This window comes from Emydura macquarii, unplaced genomic scaffold (genome assembly GCF_026122565.2).
Source record: "Emydura macquarii macquarii isolate MOO-44397 ecotype Brisbane River unplaced genomic scaffold, CSIRO-AGI_Emac_v2 contig_3517, whole genome shotgun sequence".
NCBI lineage: Eukaryota > Metazoa > Chordata > Testudines > Chelidae > Emydura > Emydura macquarii.
Window position 1 is genome coordinate 7,669,108 of NW_027133654.1, and position 27,754 is coordinate 7,696,861.

At 38.9% G+C, this 27,754-nt stretch overlaps 1 protein-coding gene across 4 annotated transcripts in view; it reads left to right on the forward strand.

Moving 5' to 3' along the window:
* Positions 1-27,754, forward strand: part of GALNT2 (polypeptide N-acetylgalactosaminyltransferase 2) — a 123,759-nt gene that overhangs the window by 32,820 nt on the left and 63,185 nt on the right. For 2 of the 4 annotated variants that reach the window (XM_067535743.1, XM_067535744.1), the window contains exon 2: positions 27,422-27,515. In XM_067535743.1, coding sequence (XP_067391844.1) covers positions 27,422-27,515 — 94 coding nt within the window. Of the gene's footprint in view, positions 1-8,800; positions 8,882-27,421; positions 27,516-27,754 lie in introns of all 4 variants that reach the window. The other 2 variants (XM_067535741.1, XM_067535742.1) reach the window with 2 other exon arrangements.

Consider the following 27,754-nt stretch of genomic DNA (forward strand, 5'->3'; position numbering starts at 1 on the left):
AGCTCTCAGACCCTAGGTCCCAGCTTAACATGGGCTTGGGCCATCTGGCCCTGCAAGGTCTTAGGACCCTACGTTTGAGCCCTTGCTTAATACAATTGGTGTGTGGATGCAAGGGGGGTTAGGTTTGAGCCTGGGCTTACATTGCCGTGTAAACATACCTTTAGTGATCTGAGGGTGGATCAGACAAATGCATCTTAAAACATTTAAATCCATTGTACTATTTTTATTGTATGCTTGCTAATAATACTGGGTAGAACAAATACCTATTCACCAGCATCAGTTTTTAGAAAACGAAATGAAAATTCTGCTGAAATATTTGCAAGTATGGCAAGAAGGGAGTTGTGAGATCGTCCATGGCAAACTTGAAGCAAGAATAGTGTACCATTACTCTCATTTTGACCACTGTTTCTACAACGTTTGATTCAAAGCAAGTACTAGTCTTGTTGACTTCAGATCAATTTGTAATGGTTTGCAGCTTTATCTAAGCATATCATAAACTACCAGGAATAGAATTTTTAACCTTGGTTAGACATTATAATTCATCCAAGTTTTTAGCCATTTGAAATTAGAACAAATATTTTAGCATCTGTTCTCCACTAAGGACATCTTTTTGTCACTTTCACAATCTAAGGCTTGTTCATACACAGACTTGCACCACATTAATTAAATGAGTTTTAATTCACATCTTTCGTTGTGTGTTCGCAGAGACTTGTACTGAATCTCATTTTGGAATCCAGTGTCCTATTCTGATTCTGTTTAAATGGGTTAGACAAAATCAAAACAGGTCACTTTATTCCAAAAGAAGATTGTTTGCACAGATTTAAACAAAACTGATTTGGTTAATGCAGTGCAAGTTTGTGTGTAGACCAATCCTTAGTCAATGCTCCCTGTTGTGCAACAATTTCTGTTGTATCAAGCTGGAGGTACACTGGTACCAATTCACTGATTTATTCAGAGCAGAAGGCTAGCTTGTTTTGTGTGCCAAATCCCCCATACCCTCAGCATTCACATTTTCATCTAGCTGTGCTTTGAATTGTTTCCTCTATCCCTGTAAGTTCTGTAAGAAGATTGGGGACACAACAGCTTCTAAATTGTTGAAGTGACATTGATAATTAAACAACGGAAAGATCAGATACAGCATGTTGACTTTCAGGCTTTTATTTGGATCCTAAGAGTTGCAGCCTGAAATGGAATTCTTTGAAGTACTCTGCAGAAATTCTGAGCTGGAATAGCCTGAAACTAGAGGTGGTTGCCATGCTACAGGGATCTACTGGTTCAAGTCCAGAAGACACAACCAACAGTATTCACTTCTCTGTCCATTTATTTCAACGATAAACTAGATCTGTTGAAAAGGATTCATATACTTTGTCCCCACAGATGTAAAATATCCATCATATGAAATCCTATCTAAAGGGAGCTTTGATCTGATCGTGAAGTTTTGAAGCTTTTATTGGAAATATCTTACACATCTATGCCTGGAGGAGTTTTGTTAAATCTTTGACACTAACTTTCATTTCTTCTCCTCATGCCAATTGTGATTCATCAGAAACTCCCAGATGTGACTTTGTTCTGATTTTGATTGAATCATATTCTTTTAGATTATTGTTTTTAAAAGAATGCTATGCTACTCTAGTTCTGTTGAAGTCCTGGGAAATACCCTTATCCCCTTTCCAGTCATGGTTAAAAGACCTAGGTTGAATAGTTCATGCAAAGTGTGAACCTAGTGTGCATTAATAATTGAATCAAAACTTTATTTTAGTCTTGGAAAATTTAACTGGATAACTTAGTTAAATTATATGCCGGTATTTAAAATAACACCCAGTGGACGTAGCCTGTGCACCTTTTCATTTTGTTCATTCATTCTCTCATCAATAACCATCCCCCATAAACATTTAATAGGAAAGTATGTGAATACGGTCTGCAAAAACCCGTGGATCCCCTGGAAAACAAGTGTGGCTTTTTTCTAATAGGGTTGTTGTACCTCTCAGAAACTCTAACACTGAGTGAGTCAGCTAAATTTAGTGAAATTAAAAGCTTTGGTGATTGAGATATGAACCAGTGATTTTACATGCATTAAGTTATTAAGCTTGAAGCTATGATTTTTCTAATGCTTTTTGATTACATGTTGAAGGTCCTTGCATGACATGGACAGCTAAACATTAACTGATTATAGTACTTATAAACTCTGTCAGCAAAATCTAGCTAATCCTCTGGTAGTATATGAGAGGGAACAGGAATACTAAGGACAGCTCTCTGAAATGGTGTTTATACACTGGAATGTCTAAGTAGGAATGAATTGAACAGTTTTCTTGTTAGAATCTTTGTTATCCTCCCTGTTCCTATCAGTCAAAGTGGCATTGAGCTGCATGGAGTGGTTACTGTAAAATGTTAAATCTTATAATTCAGCACACCTTTCTGCATCACTATTGTGATGTGACTCGGTCATTTCTAACCCTGTTAACCTGCAGGACAACAAAGTGGAGATTGTGTGTGAGGAAATAGAATTTTGCAGAGATTTCCCTGTGGAGCTCAGGGTGAGCAGAGAATTGAATGGTTACATGGTGCTAGTTCTTGTTTCCACATGCTAAACAACATTCATTTCCCCCCACTTCCACAACCACAGGGAAAAGTACTTTTCTAAAGCTATTATTTTATGTAAGCCATTACTATAGTTACCTCATGGTGGTTATGCTTGTAAGAGGTGCGAGTGGGGGAGGTGGTGGATGCAGTTGTGAGTGAGAGGGGAGGTGACCAAGAAGATAACCTCTTCTTAAAATATGGACCTCGTTATAGGGGGAAAAACTGAGGCTCTGTGAAGTAGATTGTATGTAGGTCATTTTAATTATTTAACTAGGCAATTTTCTCATCTTGTTTCTACTGTTAATGTTTCAGAAACTCACATTTGTCTCCTTGTGTAACATTAGGTCCTTTAAATTTGCCTAATCTGTCATCTAACTTTGGCCTAGAAGCCGGGGCACAAGATCAGTAGTGAGGCTAGAAAAAAGACATGATAAAAATGGCTTTCTTGCCTGACACAGTCAGCAAGTTCTGATATTTAGATGATTTTGGCTGTGTATGACAGAACTCAGTTTTATTTTTAGATTCCTGTTTGAGTTTGCATTGCAGCTGTAAGCAACCCACTCTTGACAGGTTTGTTCATTACGATAGAAAACGTGGAACTTTACATGGTCATTTTTGCAGTCACTCCCCTAAATGTAACTCAGCTGTCCCCAAATTAATGAGGCTAAGAGATAGGGTTCCCATCACTTAATTAAAATAATTAAAGATGGAATCCAGGATCTAAATCCATTAATCCCTACTCTCTGTTAATTTTGTTCTCAGACTGGAAGTTCCAGTTAAACTAGTAATGTCTGCTTATATTAAATATTTACAGTGGCACAGTTCTGCTAATACAGTGTTAAAATTGTAGTTCAAACAAACTGTTACAAAGCAATATTTAGTGTGGAGCTATTTATTCTTCCTTTCCCCAATTAGGAATTTTGGTATCTCTTAAACAAATGGGGTATTATTGCAAATATGGTTTCCCTGCCCAGAGTGCCAGCTGTTAAACATCCAGGGCTTCTTGTTAAGAGAGCTTTTTTTCAAATTTTATTTTTTCAAAAGCGAATAAAGATCTAAGATGACTTCCTCTCCTCCTTCCTCTCCAAATTCACCCTGCCCCCTACCAAATAAACTTGGTTAAATTTAATTGCTGTGGCACTACCCAACTTGAAAAATCCTGCCCAAAACATTGTGCCTTTCTCCTTCCCTCATAACCAGAGTGACCAGCAGAAGATTTGGGTATCTCCTTTTCATGTTTGCTATGTATTGTTGACCACTATAAATTAATTATTCATTAAATACCCTGAAGTAAATGCCAAATTAAAATGAAAGTGATCTAAAGTGCAGCTACATTTCACAAAATTGCATGTAGGTAGGTATTTTCTGCATAGAGCTGACATATGTAGCAGCAGAAAAAGCAATAGCTCATTTGTTAGTAAGTTTCAGGAATTTACCTGTTAATTTTATTATGTGACATCACTCCCTGAGGAAACTGCATTAAATTGGTTTGGGTTTGATAGTATCTTACCTTAAGTGTATGTAGCAATATGATGCAGTGTCATAGTCAAAAGCTTTATGATACAAATTTGGCTTAGACAAATGAATATTAAAAAAAGCCACCTGATACTGTCTGGTGTTTCAGGAAGGAAGGTTATATTTTGGGTATAGATGACGGCTGGTTTCCAGCAATTGGACAGTGAAACTCATGAGATATCTCAAGGAGGTATGCGCTAATAGTAGGTGATAAAAGTTAATGTTAATTCTGTCAAACACATTTCAAGTCTCTACTGTTTTATTTACTTGTTCCATTTGCTAATGTGGTATAGTGGCATGTGCTCACATGAATTACCTGAGAGAGAGAGAGAGAGAAACTGATCAAAACATATTTTTAGTTCTCCCAAACTTCTACCACAAACCACTGAGAAACAGATGTCTGTAAAGTAGATTGTAGTAATGAGCCCACTTTTTGGAAGTGCAAACTAGTTCTCTTTTTTTTGAGCGGATACCTATATAATCTTCCAGTGAGTCTCAAGTGGAATCATATAGGTTTAAAATGCTTCCTTGCTTACTCCTGCTGTGCAGCATTGTGGGGGAACGTTTGGGTAGATGAAGCATAATATCTCTGACACATCTCACGAAGGTATTTCTGATAACTGTCTGATGAAATCACCAATCTCTCTCTCTTTCCTCATAGAATTGCTTCAGAAAAACTGTTCTTAGAAAACTGTTAATACACTTAGTACTGCAGGAGCTTTTCAGTCTCAACGTTCTTTGCTTTGCCGTAAAATCCAAAAAAGTTTTGTGAAATAAAAGTTCACTGCCCTTCTTTGCCCTCTCTGGAATACTACAATATACTGATTGCCTTGGGAGTTTATTTGGAGATGGGGACTTGTGCTTGGTTCTGTGATTGTCCCGTTGAATCTACAGTTTTGTTGCAGATGTTAGTGTTGAATGATGAACCGACTCCTCACCTGCTATTAGACTGTGTTCTTGTTTGTGTTGGCCAGCAAATGGCCTGTGCTGGCATAGTGTCCAAAATTTTGCTACAAAATATATTGAGTAGCTATTTGAAAGAAAGTTTTTATGCTGCTATTTTGGAAGCTGAAAACATCTTGCTGTAAGAACAAATTCCTTAGTGATATGAACGCATGATTATATCAATAACATTTTTGTTCAGTCTCATGTTCTACCAATATACTAGATGTGAATTATTATTGTACCATAATTTATGCCCTGTTTGTGCAATTTCAGAACTGCAATTTTTAGGTTGCACTTTCTTTATAACCGATAAGAAGCAGAGCCAGTCGTGTCACAAGATTTTCCTTGCCTTCTGCTCAGAATTGCAATGACATTTTAACTTTCATCTTTTTTGACTTCTGAAGAAGTCAAGTACAGCAGGAGCTCTTCCTGTGCTTTTCTTCGCTTCGTAAACTTATATCTTAACCAGCAAGGCTTGAAAATTGTACCTGACGCCTATTACATGGAGGGGTAGGCCTGCTAGTGAGTGTGAAAAACACCTGTGCTGCTATGACCTCTGCAGTTTAAAGGAATAAAATAGTTTGGGCACTCCACCTATTGGTGTTTAACTGACAAGATTACAATCAACTTTATTTTGTTTAAAGAATGCAATTTCTGACACTTCTCTCATTTTTCTCTGTCTAGTTCCACTTCACTTTTTTCTTATTTCCTAGACTAGGTAATGGTATATTTCTTCCTGACTTCTTCTGTGTCCATTCTCCCCATCCCCCCTACTCATATCCTTTTCTGTTTCTCCCTCTACATTGTGTGGGCTACTTCTACCTTTATATTTTCAATCTCTCTGCTCCGCACTCCGTGTTTAGAAAGATGTGGATACCCTACTTCTGTAGCTTATGGTATCAATCTTTCCACTATGCACAGTCCCTCACCTCCCATCTATCCCAGATGCATCATACATACAGCTTGAATTTTTTAAAAATATAGTAGCCTTAAAGACTAAAGGAAGATGAGAAGCCCTATTGTCCAGGGGCAATACTCTAGTAAGACATCAAACTCTACCTCTACCCTCTCCTGCTTGGAAAGGGAAGAGAGAGCTAGGATTCCAATTTGGGAGCTGTCCCTGAATGCTGTCCAAATGTGTTCCATCCCTTCTGGCCTCCAAGTAGTAGGTATCTGATAAACTTGAACCACCCCAACTCCCTGTGGCTGCTTTAAAGGAGAAGATGCATGTGTGTTCCTCCTCCTCTGCCTCCCACCTCAGAACCTCCTGATTGCGGAAAGGTGATGGACAAGGGTCTTTACTATTTATTTCCAGTCTGTTTGCTTTTCCTAGCCCCCTGTGTGGATACAAAAATTTGAATCTGCATCTGTGGTGATTTTCTTTTACATGACTCGCCATCCTTTTATATGCATTCGCATCCGCACCTATCTCACTGTTATAACCCTGAATGGATTAAAAATTTGGATCCGCATCTGATCCGCAAAGATGGTAAACAGTACAACTGCATCTGCGGATGCAGATATCTGCAGTTATAAAGCGGCTAACGGATTTGCAGGGATCTACTTTTCCCTCTCCAGGAAAAGCTATGGTGCTTTCCACTTCCCACAGCTTTTCCAAGCTGTTCCAAGGTAAAAGTGGCCTGAGTCTTGTCAGCTTCACTTACTGGCCAGTCAGAGTTCCCAATGGTATAACAGAAAATTGAAAAGACTGGTCAATATTCACTTTCTTTGTAATTTGGGAAAGGTCAGAACAGCAGTAGCAGCAACAGAAGTTCTGGGAGTTGTCTGCAGATTTAGAAAAGCATTTTGCACTCTGTTTGTTTGCTTCTGAAAGATTATCTTCTCCTATACCACTCTAGATATTCAATTACAGTTCCTCCTTGCCAACAGAACAGTGTCTTTGATGGTGTCATTCTCTCATATATAGGGTCCTTCTGAATCCCTAGTTGTTAATCTCCAGTGAGTGAACACTATCCCTAGCTTGCTGCTTCTAAAGAGAGAGAGGAAGGAAGCATATCTGGTAGGCCTAAAATACTATAACTCACTGTAATGTACAGCTGCTCTAGTTGAACATGTGAGGCACTAATGTATGCACCTGGAGTATATTTATTATATAGAAAGTTTGTACTGTTATGTACATGTATTTTATGGATATGGTGCGTTGATGATAAAGTTCTAAATGTATCTGAGAATAATTTGTAGAGGAGAATGAGAAGGAAACAATTCAGCTGTAGAAATAACTGTTAGGGTAAAAAGGAGATTTCTATTCTGCAGATTATTTTAATCTTTCTTCTTGATTTTAACTAAATCCATTTGTCATTTCTTTTGTTCTCTATCTCTGCTCCTCTTTCCCCCTATCTCCCACTCCCATTTGTTTGACTATTTGAAATGTGATGTACTTACCAGAGTTTGGTAAGTTTTTCAGCAAGAAAGTGTGTCCTTTGTAACTCTTCTGAGACTCCCATCTGTTAATAATTATTGCTACTTTCTTCCTATATTACCCTTTGTCATAAATTCTTTCTTCCTCGCACACTATATGCAAATCTTTTTTAAATTAAATTTTTATGTGAAGCTATCAGGTATTTATCTCTGAGATCATAAGAATCCCACTCCTGGTGCTGTCATCAAATTATGTTTTACATTCTGACAGCCTTCAAACTTTTTAAAACAGTGAAATGCTAAACAAATGCCATTTAAAATCAGTGCGATTCATTGTACAAGTAAATTTATGACAACTCTGTGCTGAATGGTGTGATTTTTGACAGTTGACAGACCTCTTTAACAGTGTGCCAAATGCAAGGAAGAAGAAAAAATCAGATTTTTTTATCTTGTAGCAAATTTTATTATAATAAAATGTAAACATGTGAGAAAACGGATACATGCTTTGTAATATTAAGTTGTCATTGAGTCTTCTAGACTAAATTGAATCTGAATTTATACTGGTTTAAAAAAAAAAAAAAAAAAAAAGCAGGATTTTAAAAAATCTCTTTTCTATTTGACTTGAAAGACCTGGAAAATTAATGAAAAGATCATACAACAGTCAATTGGGTGAGGAGAGATGAGATTTTTAGTTTGTTTTAAAATTATTCGGTGTTTGCTAGCATGTCTTGTTAATTTGAATGAGTAGTATTTGAAATGTTAGATTCAATATGTCTGCCTCTTCTGTTAAGGTGTGAAAACTCACAAGTTGCATCCTCTGAGATATCAGTAGATTCCCCCCAGCAAAGCCAGGGCTGACACTCTTAATAATTTTTGAGGTTCAAGAAAAGTAGGAAGAACCTGCGTAAGGAAAGGCTGACTTTCTTTCTTCAGAAAGAAGCAAAAACGCACAAGTTGCATTTAAAAGTATTTTGTTGGTCACCTTTAAGACAGTTACTTGTTCTAGCAAAATTTTTGATCTGAAAAACTATAATTCCTTCACCTGTCGTCCATATCAATTAAAAAATTCTTAGGAACAGCAGTGGAGAGATGTTTGGGGATATTCAAAAATAGATATGCTTTTGAGTTGTGGAATCTGTGATGGGTTTGATTCCTGTTTATCTGATTATTCATTGTCTGACAGATTAGGACATAGTTTCCTTGCTTACTTCACACAAGGAAAGAATCCTGTTGCTTCAGCAGAACCATTGGTATAGGCTGTGTCTGGGAAAAGTGTTTTAGCTTATGGAAGTAGGTGCTTATGGAAATTCATGTACAGAAGAAAATGTCCAAGATGGTGCTAGAACTATCATTTCACTTCACTTCTATTCTATCTCTGTAGGAGTTTAAGAGCCAGACCCAGGGAGAGGTTCGTTCTTCTGCTCAGTTGATACCTACAACAAAGAGTTTAGATTCTCTAAAAGTAAGTAAGTTTTGCTGTGTAGAGGCAGGGTGCTCATGAATGAAAAACCTCACATCCTACATGGATCTTGAAAGAAGTTGTATTTTAAGTGTTTCTATGGCTTTGGGTTTCTTTTGAAGCTGGTGAACTCTAAATTGTTTGATAGCTAAACCTTGTGGAGCTAGGATAGATGGTTAAATTCCAGTCACCTACAGAGCTTTTTTTTAGACTGGCCAGTAAAATATTTCGTGTTCTCATCTAACTTTTTATGTGTTAATAAATTTCCATAGTCAATTTGCAAGTCAATTTTGTATAGTCAATTTGCACTGATTTAGTTCTGTGCCCTAGAAACCCACACTATGGATGACTCTTCTTTCCACCCTTCTTAAGCTTAATGATTTTGTCCAATGTTTTGAATTTATTTTAAACTTAAAGTATGCAGTCAGAGGCACTGGAAACATCATCATATAAAATCCCAGGAGAATTGAAATCTTCTGTGTAATACACTGACTTTTACCATAGCGCTCTAGAAAATACCAGTCTCTAGACAAATCTGTTAAGTACTCAATATCACTAACAGCTTATACTGACAGATTTTAAACCTCTTCTTCCTTGCAGCTGCATTGTATAATGTTAAGGGCCTATTTTGCTGCGATAAATGACTTTACTTATTACAAGCTGCCCGCAATATGAATTCTAAATGCTTTTTTTGTTTAAACTTAAATCTAACTTGCATCAAGTAGACCTAATGTATCGTCTACTTGATTTTTGCTTCCAGCAGTGAGATGTTTTAGGTATTTCCCACTCTGATTACTGCCAGAGGTCACTTACTGATTTTGCTCCAGACATTTTTTTTCAAAAGTGCAGCAATATTGCTTTGAATTTTCTCCTCAAATTTTCATGTGGTGGTCTCGGATTTTAAGCAACAGATTGATAATGGGTCTGCTCCTACCCATTGCTTTTTTTCCAAATGGCTCCTCTACACCAAGACCCCCTTCTATAGAAAGTCCCTACAAGTTTAAATTCATGGCCTCTTATTCCTATCTGCCTGTCTGCCTTCTCTTCAGTCACCTTTCCTCTTAATTTTAAGCTTGGTTACCAGATCCTACTAATGATTAGGGTCTTACCAAATTCAAGGGTCATTTTGGGCAATTTCATAGCCATTGCATTTTAAAATTAGTCAGTTTCATGGTTTCAGATGTTTACACCTGAAAGTTCATGGTGGTGTAATCGTGGGGGTCCCAACCCAAAAGAGGTCGGGGGGTGGTTGCAGATCCAATGTAGGGGGGGTCGTGGGATTGGCACACTCACTTCTGCACTGTCTTCAGAGCTAGGCTCTGAAGGCAGCAGCTGTGGAACTTCCTGCAGCTGGGGAGGTCCTCATTGATGTAACTCAGGTACATCATAGGTAAGGATACAATTCTGTCATGGAAGTCACAGATTCCATGATTTTCTGGGACCTCCGTGACTTCTGGTGCAGGGCTGAAGCAGCTGTCTGCCCCGGAGCCCCAAACAGCTGGCTGCTGCCATGGAACAGCTGACCGGCGACCGATCCCCCACTCCCTCTTGGCCACCGCTGAACAGACATAACCCAACACCATAGGAGACACTCATGCACTGAGGAATTTGCAGTTCATTTTATTAAGGAGTATTGCTCAAAACAGCATCACCATTTTATTCTGATTAAGATTTAATGTAGCCAGCCTTACTAAAAAAGAAATGAGAATTTTATTTAGAATTGAAAGGCTGTACAAGAGGATACTTTAAAACATTCCCCTTACCCGGGTTTTGTCGTCATGGTGAAGACCAGAGTAGATATTTGTGCCTGGGATAGCAAATTTTATAGCAATTCTACAAGACTTCTTTAGCAGATTCAGAAATGGCTGCTAGTAACCCCACTTCTTAAGCCTTATGAATGTAGCAAACAGCATCTTGTACTTTTGGAGTGTCCTGTTAGAGGTTTATGCATTTGCATCTAAATCTTCTCATATGTAACACTTTCAAGTCTCTTACAAAAAAACCGCCAATATTTCCTACATTAAGATTCTGCTTATCCCAGTTTTCTTTGATGTTAATGGATTTTTTACACCTTTTGCACTATCCCAGGCCTATGGATTAATAAGCAATTTTTTATTCTGAGGTTCAAACATTCCTTACAGAATGGTTAAAAAGAAATGAGCAGTTAAAATTTGAGGTCAGACAAAAACTCCTATACCTAAGTAATCGCTTCACATCCTCTCCTTCCCCCTCTGAAAAAAAAAAACAGCACATGGTCTCCCATCCCCGCAAAGAAATAGATTAGAGAGCGACTTCTGAGGACTAAATTTCAAAACAAAAAAGTTAGTTCATAATTGAGGAAGTCCGTGTCCCCTGTCGTTGTCGTCCATCCGTGTCCGTCCCCCCCCTCCCACTTCCCCCCCCCCCCCCCCCCCCCCCCGCACAATGGAAGAATCAACAGTGAGCAGGCCTGAGAGAGAAGATAACTTATAAGCCATCAGATCTGATATCAAGGAGCTTTTTTCAGAACTAGAACTTCAGAAGGAATATCTAAATGAAATAATCATTGAGGAGGCACACAGAACCTGTTAGCAGCAGCAGGACCAAAAGATATGAAACTGCATTTCACAGCAGAAGGAAGCTGTCCTGAAACATTCTAGAGGCAAGAAAAAAATCAGCACTGTACTCTTTCACTATACTCTTTGGTCACTGCCAGAGTATTGGTTTGTCTGGTCAAAGACTGCCCCACCTGAATGGCTTATCTTGCAAAGAAAAGCCTAATACTCTTCTGAAGGACTTCAGCTGAACTATGATATCCCCCAAGTGGCACTTCCCTTCCAAAGACAACGGTACAGTAGGTCACTGAAAAGGGTCAGCGGTGCCATAGCATTTCAGTGGAGATGCAACCTACGTCCATGGAAGGGCTTCTTTCGTTGGTGTAGGTACGCCGTCTCCCAGAGAGGTGGTAGATATGTCGACGGAAACCCTTCCATTGACATGGCGCTGTCTACACTGGGAGTTAGGTCAGTAAAACTGCACACCCCTGAATGAGGTGGTTATACCCACTTAAGTTGCTAGTGTAGATCAAGCCTAAGTGGGATGATTAGGAAAGCGGTGAGTAAACCTGATTTGTTTCAATCTGGCTTTGCTTTGTTATGAAAATTCACTAATCACTAATTCTAAAACATATTAATAACATAAGAACTGCCATAGTGGTCAGACTGTCTAGTCCCTTGTCCTGTCTTCTGACAGTGGCCAATGCCATATGCTTCAGAGGGAATGAACAGAACAGGAAAATTTTTGAGTGATTCTTTGTTGACCACTCCCAGCTTCTGGCAGTTAGAGGCTTAGGAGCCCAGAGCATGGGATTCCTTCCCTTATCATCTTGGCTAATAGCCATTTACGGACCTATTCTCCATGAACTTACCTAATTCTTTTTGGAACTAACCTATACTTTTGGCATTCACAACATCCCCTGGCAATGAGTTCCACAGGTTAACTCTGCATTGTGTGAAATACTTCCTTACGTTTATTTAAATCTGCTGCCTATTAATTTAATTGGGTGACTCTGGTCTTTGTGTTATGGGAAGTGATAAATAACACTTTCTTAATCACTTTCTCTATCCCATTCGTGATTTTATAGACTTCTATTATATCCTTCTTTAGTTGTCTTTTTTCCCAAGCTGAAAAGTCCCAGTTTTTTGCTCTTTCCTGATACAGAAGCTGTTCTATACCCCTAATCTGTTTTGTTGCCTTTCTCTGTACCTTCTCCAATTCTAATATATCCTTTTGAGAGGGGGCAAACAGAACTACATACCATATTCAAGGCATGGGCTGAATGGGCTCAATGGCTCCATGTCTAGCTGGCAACCGGTCACAAGCGGAGTGCCCCAGGGGTCGGTCCTGGGGCCTGTTTTGTTCAACATCTTCATTAATGATCTGGAAGATGGGGTAGATTGAACCCTCAGCAAGTTTGCGGATGACACTAAGCTGGGGGGAGTGGTTGATACTCTGGAAGGTAGGGATAGGATACAGAAGGACCTAAACAAACTGGAGGATTGGGCCAAAAGAAATCTAATGAGGTTCAACAAAGAAAAGTTCAGAGTCCTCCACTTAGGAAGGAAGACTCCCATGCACAGCTATAGACTGGGGACTGACGAGCTAGGCAGCAGTTCTACAGAAAAGGACCTGGGAGTAATAGTGGATAACAAGCTGGATATGAGTCAGCAGTGTGCCCTGGTTGTCAAGAAGGCTAATAGCATATTGGGCTACATTAGGAGAAGCATTGCCAGCTGGTCGCGGGAAGTGATTATTCCCCTCTATTCGGCATTGGTGAGGCCGCATTTGGAGTATTGTGTCCAGGTTTGGGCCCCCCACTACAAAAAGGATGTAGACAAGTTGGAGAAAGTCCAGCGGAGGGCAACAAAAATGATTAAGGGGCTGGAGCACAGGACTTATGAGAGGCTGAGGGAACTGGGCTTGTTTAGTCTGCAGAAGAGAAGAATGAGGGGGGATTTGATAGCAGCCTTTAACTACCTGGAAGGGGGTTCCAAGGAGGATGGGGCTAGGCTGTTCTCGGTGGTGGCAGATGATAGAACAAGGAGCAATGGTCTCAAGTTGCAGTTGGGGAGGTCTAGGTTGGACATTAGGAAAAAGTTTTTCACTAGTAGGGTGGTGAAGCACTGGAATGGGTTACCTAGGGAGGTGGTGGAATCTCCATCTTTAGAGGTTTTTAAGTTGAGGCTTGACAAAGCCCTGGCTGGGATGATATAGCTGAGGTTAGTCCTGCTTTGAGCAGGGGGTTGGACTAGATGACCTCCTGAGGTCCCTTCCAACTCTAAGATTCTATGATTCTATGACCAAAAGAATAAAAAAGTTTCCTTTACAAGTTCCTTGTCAGAATACAGCTTTTCAGACGAGACGGTAGGCTATGAGAAGTTAATGTTCTTGACGATCACTGAAGTCCTATATTACACTAGTACCACAGTGTTGCATGAATTATGCTGTCCTTTCTTTTTGTTGATCATCCCTGCAATTACAACAGGAAACCAAGAGGCATGCTGGTGAACACAAAGTTCTTTGCCAACACAAAGAATATTAGATGAACAGACCATAGCAGCACTGGAGAACAGCCTATTTTGTGACACACCCAGCAAAGAGAGCAGTCAAGCATATTCCTTACATTGTAAGATTAAAGGAAAAGCAGCAAATGAAAGTGACAAATTGGAAGATCAAACAGTTGTCCTGATAGCCGTGGTTTTTCTCACACTATCTGCAGTGTTGTAGCTGTGTTGGTCCCAGGATATTAGAGAGAGAAGATGGGTGAGGTAATATCTTTCATTGGACCAACTTCTGTTGGTGAGAGACAAGCTTCTGAGCTACATAGAGCTCTTCTTCAGGTTTTGGAAAGGTACTTGGTGTCACAGCTACAAAGTTAGATAGCTCATATTCTAAGGGACCATTCAAGGTGAAATGGCCAGTTAACACCCTTATAGTCCTAGGACAAAAAGGGGGATTAATGGGTTACAAATGGTTGTAATAAGCCATAAATCCAGTGTTTATTAAGATAATGATTTTTAGTGTCTAGCAAAGTTACGAATTTATACTCCCAGGCTCATGTTTTGAAAGTGTTGTGCAGATTTCCTTTGAGGAGGAGGATTGGTAGATCATATATAGGATGGTCACTTTGTGAAAAGTTTTCACCCATAGGTGATAGGGTGTTTTTGTCTTTCATCGTTTTCCTGTGTGAGTTCAACAGTGTAGTGATTGTCTGGTTTCATCAACCACTAAGCCACTAATATGGGAGAAGGAGCAGTGTGTGCAATATAATAGAAGTGTGCAATAGAAGTAACAACACTTGTGTCAAATCAGGATACTGTGGGAAGAGAGGGCAACAATCTTCTGAGTACAGCATCTAAATGATTTCATGTGACATTTCTGAACAATCTGGATCAACTAGTTAGCAAACATATTTTGGTGCTATTCTTATGGATTGCCTGCCATGTCTTACTTTGCTAGTGAATGATAACTTAGATTATTGCCATAAATGTGCTTTTTGGTGGACTATTTATGAATTTCAAAATATTTGCGTTCAAAATGTAATGGTTATATTTGTGGGAGTATTTATCAATTACATTTTTGCCATTATTACTGGACTTAGGAAATTTTTTTATTGCTCAATATAATCAAACATCCTCGGTGAATTTTCTAGGAAAAAAATGTCCTAGGAAGACTTTTTGTTTAAAAGTAGTTTTAGGCATTTAGAAATTTTAACATTTAAATTTTTTTTCCAAGCTGTTTGGTATGTTGCTAGAGATAAAGGTTTAAACAGATTTAGATAATCTGTGTGGTTTATTAATTTTCCCTATAAAACTGGGTTTAGAATACATTTATAGAAGTACAAACAGCTGCAGTAGGCAGAATCTTTTATTTAGAATCTCACTTGTTTTAAAGTAGTGCACTGAGCATTCTCAGTGAATGAAAGTGACTCTCATCTTTTTTGTTTCAGGGCCCAATTTAGACATAAGGGGTTATATATGTCCATCTGCAATGTCTACAACTTCAGACTCCTCTTAAGTTTCTGCAATCTTCTCCTCTCACTCTCCCTTTTGCCAATAATACAATGTGTCCACACCCTTCCAAGCCAGGAGTGGGAGCTGGCAGCAGAGCTGGGTGACACTCCTTCCCTCTCCCCTCATGGGGCCTGGTTCGGGCCCCCCACACCACCAATGATGTTCCTCTGTGCCCCTCTACCCCTTCCCCCTCATAGGGGCTGGCCTGGGCCCCACCGTGTTCCCCTCAGATGTTCCTCTATGCCCCTCTAGGAGACCACTGCAATATTCTCAACCAGGGTAGATGCCGAATTGCTGAAAAAGATGCTGCAGTGACATAGGCATCTAATAATCACCCATCAATCATGCCAACAATAAAAAATGTCAGGGCTGGAGGTGATCCATTCAAGCTTGATATTTTAAAGAAAGTCACACCACTGAGATGGTGGAAGTCACTAGCTCAGCATCTGGAACTAGAGTTTGTGGAAGTGCTATATCAGCTTTTGACAGCAGTAGCTTCTTCTGCAGGCACAGAAAGGTGTTTTTTTTTTTTTTTCCTTTTTTTTTTATTTGCACTAATTCATTCAAAGTGGAGACGTTGATTGGGAGTTGAAAACGCAGGAAAATTTGTCTCTTCTGGTCTATGAATACAAACCGGGGGGGGGGGGGGGGGGCGGCGAGGGGATGAGATCTACTAGCTTTAAAAGTCTGAAGGACAGCCTAGTAATTTAAGAGACTGTTTCATTTTCAGGAGACTTTGCTGAGTAGGCACTTAAACTCCAGTCACTTTCTGTTAAGCACATTTGAAAATTTTCCCAGACTGATCTGAAATAATCAATTTAATTAATTGACTACAGTTAATACCTCTATTCTTTTAATACATAATTTAGTTGTAAATGTGAAGCATGTTTTGGTAAGAAAAGTTCATGTATTCAAAACATTTAAAGTTGTTTTGTTTTAATTAAAAAAATAAGCTGTGTTGTGTTCAATTCAATTCCAGTTATCCTAATGCAGCTTGACACAAATCATTTAACAAAAATTTATCTAGTAAATAAGCAATATATCATTCACCATTTTCTAACATACTAAATGTACAATTACTAAGAAAATAATAAGCTATGCTTAAATATTATTGCTTATTTGCTTAAATAATTTTTAAATATATTTTAAGTATATATTTATATAACTATTTTAAATATTTAAAAAATAAATTGCTTAAATAAATGTATATAGTTACAGGATATCTCCTAGGCTGCAAAAAAAAAAAAAAAGTACCAAATCTAGTGTAAATCTCTATTTAGTTGTAAATCAACATGGTTTAATGGTTATATCAGCCAATCAGAATGCAGTTTTATTTAGAAAATAACTGAAGTACAAATGGAAAAGTTGATGAAAATCAGTTTAAATCAAGGCTTTCCACTTGGTGATTTTAAATTGCTGATCTAAATTCATTCAGTCTGGTTTTACCACAAAATGTGGTGGTCCACATTCTTGATCCATTCCTCTTGTCTTTTCCTACCCCAAAACTGAAAAGGATCCCTATGGAAAGATTCGTTCATGTGAAAGGGGGTCTTTCCTGGTCTGCTGTTTTCATATTTTTTATTTTGGAATGACTTCTAACATGTACATTTAAGATGTTTGCTTGCATTGTGAGGAGTGGCAAAGAGCTCTTTTGAGAGAGTGAAGCAATGGAGTATGCTGCTATAATACTGATTCTTGTAGAAATGCTAGACAAGTGGTGTTGCAATCTTTTAAATGCTGTTCATGACTTCAGAAACACCAGTTGGCTTCCATCTCCCCAACAAGATTAGAGTTAACACTTAGTTTCCAGTGAGCTGCTGAATAGTTAATTTTTGGCATATATTGGCAAAGCAGTTTTTAGAAACTAAGGGTAAATACCACCTGATTGGTTTAAATTTTATTTGTCATTGAGAAGCTTTCACTTCTAGTGATTCATGAGCAACTTTCAGTTAGGCAGCCTGAAATTGGATGACTGGAATCAAACTTGGAGCTGTTTCTCGTGTTGTAATTGTCCAAGTTGTTAAGTTTCAAGACTTTCTCTTGTTGGTGGGTTTGAGTATAGTACAAAAGCTCTTTCTACGCTGCACCTGGTTTATCCGTCATGCTTGGATCAGTCCTTAATCTTGTTTTTTCTGGTAGGTCTGTTTCTATTGTGTGCTTTCTGTGCAGAGTTTGTTTTAGAGTGCCGTGAATAGTTCACAGTTGGTGATCTCTCATATCAGAAGGGAATGCAGATGAATAGGCCACTGCTTGAGCAGACTTTGGCTCACATCCTCCTTTTTCCAGGCCTTGGCATTCATGGGAAAGGTTTCCCCACCTCATTTTAGAATGAAATTAAATATATATCAGAGTTATAGTCTGGAACTAAAAGTTTTAGTTCCAGTTTACTGTTTTGGCTATTATATCTATTATATTATTGAGATTTGAGTTATTTGGCTCAATTACTTGTAATCTTTTTTTCCTTTACTTTTGTTGAATGTTTGTCAGGAGATACTTCTCTGGACAGCTAGGTTTTTTTCAGCATCAGAATAAAGAATGAAGTCCAATGTATGCCCTTCCACTTCCTCCCTGGGCAGCAAGCTACGTGATACCACCAAAATCTTCACCGTGCCCACTTCCATAATCCATCAGGGAATGTTTTTCTTTCAAAGGTGAATAACAAGCGCATTTCTGCAGAAAAGAGATATTTGCTTAATGTTACGAAATGACTTTTTAAAAAAATCAAACTGTTTTTAGAGCCCCTTTTAAGCAGTATGGATAAAATTCAGCTAAGCAAGGCCACCACCTGTCTACCTATGTTTAATTGCTCAGATATGTGAGTGAGTAAATGGTGTTCCAGGCATATATTTATTTGCACTTTTCTCAGAAGGGGAGCACTAGAAAATATGAAATGTGAGTCACTGGGTCTTTGTGTGTAATCCTCAGTTGAAAACCATATTGCAGTGACCAGAATGCACAGCAATAGAGGTGAGAGGCAGTGCATCTTATTTGAAGCTGTGGGTTTAAATACACTTTCATTTGTATTGATAGAAAGCTGTACAATTTGGTGCTGTTCAGTGGCTGCATGAAACAATTGGTGGCTTGGGTAGAAATCCTAGGAGAAGTGGATAAGGGTTCTCATTTGGTGCTAACTGGTACCTTGGTGCAAAACAATATTTCCAACAAGACACAGCACTTTCTCTATCAAGGTATGTTCTTCACTGCTTTTTGTGTTTGATAGAAGATGCGAAGTCACCCCAATTCATCAACTTCTGGCATAATTACGAATACTGAAGATAGGTTTACTGAAGGAATGCTAGGTGTGCCTTCTACCTCTTTATCAGGACTAGAATTTTTTTCCTTTGACAGGAGTTTGAATATCTTTCCCATCCTATGAAAACACATTTAACCACATACCAGCCATTACATCACAGAAGCAAGTATTAGCTTAATGATCTAGAATATTTCATAATGAATGTTTCCCCTGGCACAAATGAAAAGTAAACTACACAAACTTTATAGTATATGCAAATCTTTCCTTTACAAACAAATCTAAAATTGAACTTGGACTGTAAAAATCAGTTGCCATATCTAGCTGAAGGTTGTTATAAAATGAAGCATGATGGAGTATGATGAGCACTTGCACTTCTTTGCCAAGTGCTCTCATTCATGGTGTTCCACTCGGATCCATCTTTTCAACTCCCTTCAGTATGCGAGTGAGGTCGCAGGGAGAACGAGATACTGTAGACATCAGCGACATTGGTATGTTTGTGGTCAGATCCTTTTCACTGAGGCCATACAGAGCCATTTTCCTGCTCTGCCAGTAGCTGTTAGAGATGAGACAACACCACACCTGAACTGCTACTGCGTTAATTCAGTTTTTAATTCTGTGCCTTGGAGTAGGGCAGTGAATTGATTGTCACAGGGTATGTCTGCACTGCAGTTGGATGTGTGATTGCAGCTCATGTTGGCATACCCGTACTAGCTTTACTGTAGCTAGTGCTGTTAGAAATAGCAGCGAAGATGCAGCAGTGTGTACCCTGGTGAGGACTAGGAACATGACTATTATAGAAGACCGCCATGTCTGCTGTATTAAGGTAAAAACCAGCTTTCTGTTTCAAGCTTGATTTTTCTAAGTGCTCTAAAATCCACACAGTTACTCAGTTTGCCTTGAAATTTGGTGCTCTGGCGTAAGTGTGTCACTTGAGAGGTATGCCAAGAGAGTTCATAGCACCCATTAGCCAGCTGCGGGAACAGAATGCAGAATGTTGTTAGCAAAAGAGTTCCCCTTTATATTTAGGCTAACGCGTAAGGTCTTCCCACCCCTCAACGTCCGAGAGCCCGGACTCCAGCCCGAGCCTGGATGTCTACACAGCATTGAAACAGCCAGCCTGACCCCAAGTTGGCTGGCTTAGACCAGCCGGGGATTTTTCTTTGCTGTGTAGACATATCCTATGTGCTCTAAAACCCACATGGTTACTTGACTTGTCGTGAAATTTGGTGTGCCTCATGGGAGCGCTGGCTAGGTTTAGTGAGCCAAATGTGGTGTCATTTGGGTTTCCCAGTATACAGTCCCCTGGGGGGAAAAAAGCATTTAGTAAAGTTCACAGGTTCTAACAATTTTTGTGTGCGCACACCTTAAACTAATGGCATAATAGGATGGGAAAGGGAGGGTGAGCTGGAAATGAGGACGGGGCGCTGTGTGTTGCAGGAGATTGTGGGGAAGGGGACCAGGAGAGAGACCAGTTTTCTCTCACATGCTACAAGTTCCTGTAATTACCATGTAATAAAACTGTCAAGTTCTTGGGACATAGGCCATGTCTGAGATTTCTCTTGCTGGTGCTGCTACAAATACACGTTGCAGTCATGTCACAGAATGACCATTATTCCCATTACATTACAAAAAATGTACTGGAGGGAGTGGGGGAGACTTGGGAATCTCATAGCAGCTGTGTGGCCTAGTGGAGAGAACAGTAGACTGTGGCCTCGGAAATCCTGGATTTTGTTTCTGGCTCTGCCATAGGCTTGCTGGGTGACTTTGGCCAAGTCAGTTCACCTCTGCCTCAGTTTCCTCACCTGTAGAATGGGGATAATGTTTCCTTCTTTGGTAAAGTGCTTTGTGATCTGTGGATGAAAAGCATTAAAACAACAAGGTATTGTCCTCATTACATGTCTATAGGAGTGTCTGAAGTGCACATTTACGTGATGATTAAAACTGCCTGAATGACCACTAACTCTTCCTACATTTCTTTTTGTTAAAAAAAAACTAGGAAATTAAATAGCAAAAAATGTTGTTAATCCAGAGTTAAGGTTGCCTGTCAATAGCTTATGGCCTTCCAGAACATTGAGGTCAGCCAGACGTAAAATTCTGAAAACCAGAACACAGTTGAAGTACATGCCCGCACAGCCTTAATTCTGCCCTGTTTTTGAGCAATGCCTCTGTAAGCCCATAACACATACTTGCACTTTCTTGCCCTGCAGCGACTAAGAGCTATCCGCACCTGCCCTACACTCGTACGCTTAACCACAAGCTGCAGTTAACGCCTTTGAGCGCAGCATAGACACACCCTTTGTGTGTCAGCAGCCAGTGGAAATAGATTGCTGGCCCCTTTAACTGAGATTGTGTGGCACTTGCACAGTAATTAATTTGTAACTTGGCTTGTGCTTCTGTTCTTTAAAAATGTAGGGATGTCTGTAATGAGTTACTGCCTACAAAAAGTCTGGAATACATGTAAATTAAAAAAAAAAAAAAAAGCATATACTCAGACACTAAAATTCATATTGTTTTGTCTTTCTTAGGTATGTCTTAAGTGACTTCCAGCCAACACTTAATTTTTGATAGTATGACAACCAATAGCTGGGACATGCATTTGCTTTGGATAATTTTATAGTTTTGTATTAAAATGCTGGCTATATTTAGGGACTTTAAGGTTTTTACAGTACCCAACACTCATAGGGTATGTCTACATTGCAATTAAAAACCCACAGCTGGCCTGTGCCAGTGACTCGGGCTCATGTGATGTGTTAAGGGGCTGTTTAACTGCAGTGTAGGTGTTTGGACTCAGGCTGGAACCCGAGCTCTAAGACCCTGCAAGGTGGGAGGGTCCCAGAGCTCAGGCTGCTGGCCAAGCCCAAATGTCTACACTGCACTTAAACAGCCCGCTGGCACAGGACAGCAATGGGTGTCTAATTGCAGTGTAGGCAAACCCATAGTGTCTAAGTCAGTGGACATTTTTACATTTTGTTTCTAACAGCTTAGCACAAATGTGCATCCGGTTGTGGTTTATGGCAGAGTGACAACTTGGGGGTAAAAAAAAATAGGATTATGTGGTAGCTCTTGAAGGAACTGTCCCAATGAAAATTATTTGATCAAATCTCCTGATTCTGGGATTGCTGGGTTTCTGAACCCCCTGGGTGTCTGATCACAAGCACCAATGTAATCATGTGTTTTGCTATCAGATTGAAAACCTCTCTACATTATTTTGATAAACAAGGACTTTTTATGTTCTAACTTCTGGTATGAATATATATGGTGAGAGACACATGGTGTAACTTGGACCTCTGAATAGAGCCTTTGGCTAAACAGTCCTTGGTTTCTATTTCTGGGTATCTTTTTATTTGTCACCTGCTTTTTGTATGTGTTGAAATTCCTCTTGCTAAGAAAGTCTTTATATGAGGATTTAGAACATACAGCAAATGTAATGTAGGGTTTCTTATGCAGTGCTTAGAAAAGAGCTGTTCTGTGCAGTTACTAATGAATAAAGGAGCCACTTTAAAGTAAGAAAATTGGCTAGCCAACCTTTCTTTTGTTACATAGTTATCGTACTACCAACAATTTGCAAATAGTGACAGTGAGCACTATTTCCATGACCCTCTTTTTACTTCAAACATTCTATTTTCCCTTTTGTTGCTAATAACGAAAACAGCACCCCAAGTTCTGCATCCCAGGCAGTTGCCTGGGTTGTCTGCCCCTAAATCAGGCCCTGCCTCTGGGCTTTATCTTCCTTTTGTTCATTTCTTGGACTGTAGGGCAGTTGTCAGTTTACCATAACAACTTGCACCATTGAAGGAGAAGATATTTAGAGAGGGAAGGAAATGCCTGAAATTAGAAGTTTCTCTGGAAACCTCTGTTGCAATAGTATTCTGTTCAGAGTTTGAGCCAGGTCCCCTTGCTGCTTCAGTGAGGGAGAAGTGACTGTTCCTCTTCAAGGCATAAGTGCTCTCCATAGTCTAATGCTCTGACTTTTCCTACTGCCTGGTACTGTCCAGTGAAGGACAAGTGTCATTCCTACTTATCTCAGTGGGAGGTGCTATATTTTTATGAAGCACTGAAGGTTAGATTGAATAAGTTTGATGGATGCAGCCTTTGGCAAGTGCAATCTTCTTCCTTCCCCTGCCCTTGCAGTAGGTGAATAGGTCTTTTCCGTATGGTTTCCCCATCCTTTATTTGTCATCTTGAGCTGTTGGATCTCATAGGTCTAAAAACTATTGTCAGTGAGCCACAGATGAGAATTTACCTGCTGATTCCTTTTGTTGGATCAGTGCCAATAGCCTGTCAGTTCTCTAAGACAGCAAGCGTTGTTCTGTTTTCTTGATTTAAAAAGTGCTGGTTTTAATCACTTTGTAGTTGAAAATTTCTTACAGGTTATTTGAGTCAGCTGCAACTTTGAATGATGTTTAAGTGGTTGTAAAGGGAAGGAAGGAGTGGTCCTATGTACAGCTGGGGGCAGAGCTAACTTGGGGTTTTCACTGGTCATTTAATTGGAATTGGGGATAGTTGATTGTAAATCTTGTGTCATCCTTGAAGAAAGGTGCTATACTGTAGTTTTAAAAATTGGACTGTGGATTTTCTGCTTCTCCACACCGTACATGACTTTAAGTTCGCCTCATCTGCTGGCAAAATACTGAAGTACACAGGGTTAAGATATCCCCAGTTGCCAGGGTTCCCGGCCACGCCGCTAAGATATTCGATCTTTACCATATCCACTAACTGAGATACCATGGCACCTGCCACAGACGGTTATCCAGTACCCTGTGTGAGGGAAGCACAGGATGACTGGGTTGAAGCAAAGCTAAGGATGTCTGGGATAACTTCATTTTTGTTGTAACCCTAATTCCATTTAAACTGACTTCATTTTTGATCTGGAATTATGAATTGTAATTCTCTGGGCCATCAACTGTTAGCTAATACCTTGGTTTCTAAATTGCTCGCCCCATATAGGACTGTAAGTAGGCAAAGGGATGAAATGGAATAAATATGCAATAAAAAAAAATGGAAGAAGTCTAGTGCAGTGTTCGATTGTTGCAGACTGCTGGACAAGTGAGACTTTTATTACTTGACATCCGAGCCAGTTGCTAACCTGCACTTAAAAATCCTGCATGCATTGACTAACCAGCTTTTCTGATGTGAGCTTACAAATAAGAACAGGCCTTTCCTTTCCTTAAATGTCACCAAATGCCAGAAAGAAGGCATGAATGATTTGCACACCCAGCCTGCTACCTTCTGCACCATTAAATCAGTGTTGCTTTTACCTTAGCAATGAGTAAGAATATGCATAGTAATCTGCTAAAATACTATCCTATGGCAAGCATAGCTATACTTGCAGTATTTTGCAATTACCACTGGAAGTCTGACATAAATATGTATGGCTATAAATACTGAAGGGGAAGAATGGTTACTATTTTATTAGGCTTGTGCATCATAATTTCCTTGTCAGTTAATCTAAATTGTTATAACTCTCTTTAACATTTTGCTCTAGGCTTCAACATGTGGGACTTTGCACCTTCACTTACATTTTGTAAAGTAATCTTCACTTTTCAACATGGTGCTCGTGGTCATTGCTGTTGTGATCAGATACTTTTATAAATTTTAGAGTTGTTGGCAATTGCAGTGAAACTATGATGCATCAGTAATTGTCAGGTAATCTGGCCTTTCTTTTGGAGAGGGCTTGATTCCAAGGAGTTTCCTTTGCCAGGGAAAGCAACCGTTTGATCGCCAATTTAACCTAAATCAGAATCACAAAAAAAGTTAATTTTAAAGCTGATTTCTAGGTAAAGCTTGGTAAAATTGTTTGCCAAAGAATGTATTTTTTTAAAAGGGAAAAGATGAATTGATGTCTTTAAAAGTAAGAAAATAAACAGTTCAAGAAAGGTGGATACACTGTTGTTAATTTTATGTGTACACAATTAGAAGTTATCATATTACATACTCCACAAACAAAACTCTAGCTTTGCTGTCTGTTAATTTCAGGACAGCTGAAAGAAGGATGTTGATGGGGGAGGAGCTTCCAGATATGAGTGAGAGGCCAGGGGCAGAGGGAAACCTCACATGAGTGCTGAAGGAAGCCCAGAGTAATGACTCTAAGGCAAGGGCTTTCTGATGTTTTACTTACCAACAATAATGAATCATTGTTTCAGAACTACATATCTGGTTTCCAGAAATAAATATTCCTGAATTGCACATGTCAGTTATGTGCTTTGGATAACTAATATTCTGCCCATCCATAACTCTCCTTTGCATTAGGTATTCAATTGGATTAGGTATTCACTTCCTGTGCTAATCTGTCATGCACTGTTTTCATACCTGCCACGTTCTACCCATGAAGTTAGATGAAGTAATTCCTGTAGATAATTTGTAAAACATTTTGAGATTAAAGATGCCATGGTAAATGTTCTCCATTCAGGCTTACAATGCCAACTGTGTATTTGAGATTGAGAGTCTTTGGGTGCCACTCGTACAAGGCAGACTAATGGATTTTCTGTTATCACTAGTTACATCTTGAAACTTAAAGAATTTAAGATGTATAATAAAGCTTTGCCCGTAAAAGTAGGGCTCCATGTATTTTCTGATGCCATGGAATCTGCTGCAGAATCCATTCCTTGCTGCAGAGTTGTGCTCTGGAATCTAAAACTTTCTAGCTCTCATGGCTATAAAGAAAACCAATCTGAACAAAGGTGTGAGGTTTCCCTGGGCTGGCAAATAACTTGGAAAGTGTTTAGCCATTTTATTCATCGGAGATTTAAATTCTGAAACCTAAAGATGACCATTTAAATATCAAATTAATTATGTCATTACTGATCTTTATCGGACATATGGAGCTAATGTGTTTATCTCACAGCCCCCAACTGTCTACCATGCCTTTTTTGATGCTGAAAGCTACAAATACCTCTTACCCAGCTTTTCCGTTACATCTTCTTTGATGTAGTTGTACATTGCTAGTACAAATGTTTGTGGCATGCTGAACTTGAATAAAGCTGGATCAGAATTTCCAGTCTGCTGCACCATAGTGCTGTAAAAACAAGTCTCTTGCTGCAGAATATAGCTTGCCACAAAGCATGTGAGTCTTGTACATAGCCAAGGAATTATGAATAATCAAATTTCTTGTAAGCATCATTTACTCCAAGCCATTTTGAATCTATAAAATCTCAGTTCAAACTTTACAGCTTGTCTCAGTATTTACAGTGGCTGTACAAAAACAAAAAACAAAAAACCCATCCCTCTAAAATATGCTTAAGCAGCAGTGCATGTAAACTTTGCACACAAAGTACTTTATTTTGAATTTGGCATTGGTAGACTAGAGTGGGTGGGAGCTATAGAAATGCTTTGACAAATGTGTACTCTGAATTCTCATGAAAAGATAGAATATTTCTCATTTATAGGGACACACAACTGAAATCTAGATCTTTTTAAAGAGTTAAAAGTAGTTTCAGCAACTACACACCTGTGAGTTCCATTACTAATTTTTACTGTTTTAGAGCTAGGTTCAGTGTTTGCCTTCCAACATCTTTCAGATCTAATACACTGTTAACAAGTGTTTCTAAATTGTCCTTGCTTGCTTAGCTTTGGCTCTGAGTGTCAAGCTGAGTTCATTCCTTCTCACATGCCACCATCAGTATTAAATAATCTGCAAGGCAAAATCTGCCTTTATTGGGTTTTCACAAGTGAAACTGGCTCTGTAAGTGAGACTTAACAAACAACTGTAATGAACAAGAAGAAAAAGAATCTTCTTTAGTTGTGTTGACTCTGCAGAGCTAATCGGAGCAGCTGACTTGAATAGAGCACAGATCTGTAAAATAAATGCTTTTCCATAGACACTTCATAGTGAACCCTCCCCCCACGTAGTAATGCATCTAAGTTACCAAATGTAGTCTTTTAAAATACATGCTTCCTGTTATCCCACTTTCTCTTCCAATTTGATTCAGTGATGTATCCTAATGCTGAATTGACACCAGTTTGTATGGTAACACGAACACATGTTTGTGACTTCTCTGTGGGATTAAGCTGAAGAAAAATGGGGCTGTTAGTGAACTTTTTATCTCATATTTATCAATACCTTTACTGGAATTCAAAAAGACTGACAGTTGCTTTCTCACTAAATATTAATATTTTTTCACTATTCCTATAGTCAGAAATCCAGAGGAAATTTTATTTGAAAAGGCTGCCAGCATGGATTCTGCCAAAATTGGTGCCTGTAAATGACAACTTGCTGTGTACCTTTCAAAAGCTTTCCTATCAGAAAGCCACTTCTCAGAATGTGATGAAAATTGTTAGATAACTTGGCTATGTATTACTTAGCTTTTAATATAAATATTCTGAATGTGAAAAATACATATACTATTTAGATTTTGTTTTTGTCATCCTTTGCCATCCCCATTCTTTGTGGAAACAAACTTCAGTATCAGATTACATTTAGATTAACATTTCCTAATACATGTTCTCTTTGAGAGCAAGATGTTTCTTCAAGTGTTTAGTGGCTGAATAAATTAGACGTTTGATCCTGTGTCCTGTTCTGTTTTTCTAATTTTTTGTGAAAAAATGGGGAATTTGCCATTCTTTCCCTTAGTGCCTAAAACAAGTCTCTTGAGGCTTTTAAGCCCTTAGAGGGGTCTAAAGACCATGTTAGTGCCAAAGAGTAAAAGTGAGCAGTCATCCATTTTAAAAGTACAGAAAATTAATATCCATTAATCATGCCAATTTAAGAAACGGTTTTAAGACTGTATTTTTTTTTTCCAGGAGGACCCAAATGACATTGACTCACTAAAAAAGAAAGACCCTCGCAGTAACAATGGGGAAGACAAAGCACAAAGTGTGGAGACTCTACCTCCAGGTATTGCAATAAAGTTGTTGCCAAAATAAAAGATCCAAAACTATGAAAAGTAGGGACTGTGAATTTTTCTGATAGAGGCTTTTATCCAGGAAGTGAGAGAATTATTTTACAAAATGTGGATTTGCTTTCATTCTGAAAACTGAACTCTAGCCTATCTTGTGAGTAAAAATACCCATTTTGTTGAGACTTGGTCCTAAAACATTCTACCTGCATTTGATCTGTGCCAGCTCATGCTGTAA